At 50.4% G+C, this 583-nt stretch overlaps 1 protein-coding gene across 1 annotated transcript in view; it reads right to left on the reverse strand.

Moving 5' to 3' along the window:
* Window positions 1-583, reverse strand: part of COL5A1 (collagen type V alpha 1 chain) — a 105,880-nt gene that overhangs the window by 16,508 nt on the left and 88,789 nt on the right. Inside the window, exon 54 of the mRNA XM_008642319.2 lies at window positions 441-494. Within this exon, the coding sequence (XP_008640541.1) occupies window positions 441-494 (54 nt within the window). The remainder of the gene's footprint in view (window positions 1-440; window positions 495-583) is intronic.

Consider the following 583-nt stretch of genomic DNA (forward strand, 5'->3'; position numbering starts at 1 on the left):
AGGAATTTACCCTTTGGCTCTGAGCTCTCCGGGGTTCAGGGACACCCATCCTGCCTCCCCTGTGCTGCCACAATGGGATCTGTAATTCCCAATCCCATCTCCATCTCGCCCCCAAACAATCCTGGCCCATTAATGCCGTGTTTGCCCTGGGAAAGGACACGGGATCGTGCACAGCCCGTTATTTACAGCACATTAAACTGCCAAATACAGCACTTGGGTGTTTCAAACGAAGGAAAACATTCCCATGACCTTACCAAGCCCTAATTATCTCCACAGAGCTTGTTAAGGGCTGAAACATAAGCTCAGGTTTGAGGCCAGCGGCCCCAAATTCAGGCTAATTTGTTGTAACACGCAGCAAAATCAACTCCCTGCCTTGGCAGAGGGAGATCCTCTTGGAATATCAAGGACACAGCAGAAGTGAAATCCCATTCAGCTCTTACCTTGGCTCCTTTCTCTCCTTGCCTTCCTTCAGGACCAGCTGGACCAGGAGGGCCCTAAAGAAAGCCCAGAATAGATGGAAAACACGATTAGATCCGGTGATCTGCAACGGTCCGCTGGAATTAGCAAAAAGATGCTCCAGCCC

This window comes from Corvus brachyrhynchos, unplaced genomic scaffold (assembly GCF_000691975.1).
Source record: "Corvus brachyrhynchos isolate BGI_N302 unplaced genomic scaffold, ASM69197v1 scaffold59, whole genome shotgun sequence".
In the NCBI taxonomy this organism is placed as follows: domain Eukaryota; kingdom Metazoa; phylum Chordata; class Aves; order Passeriformes; family Corvidae; genus Corvus; species Corvus brachyrhynchos.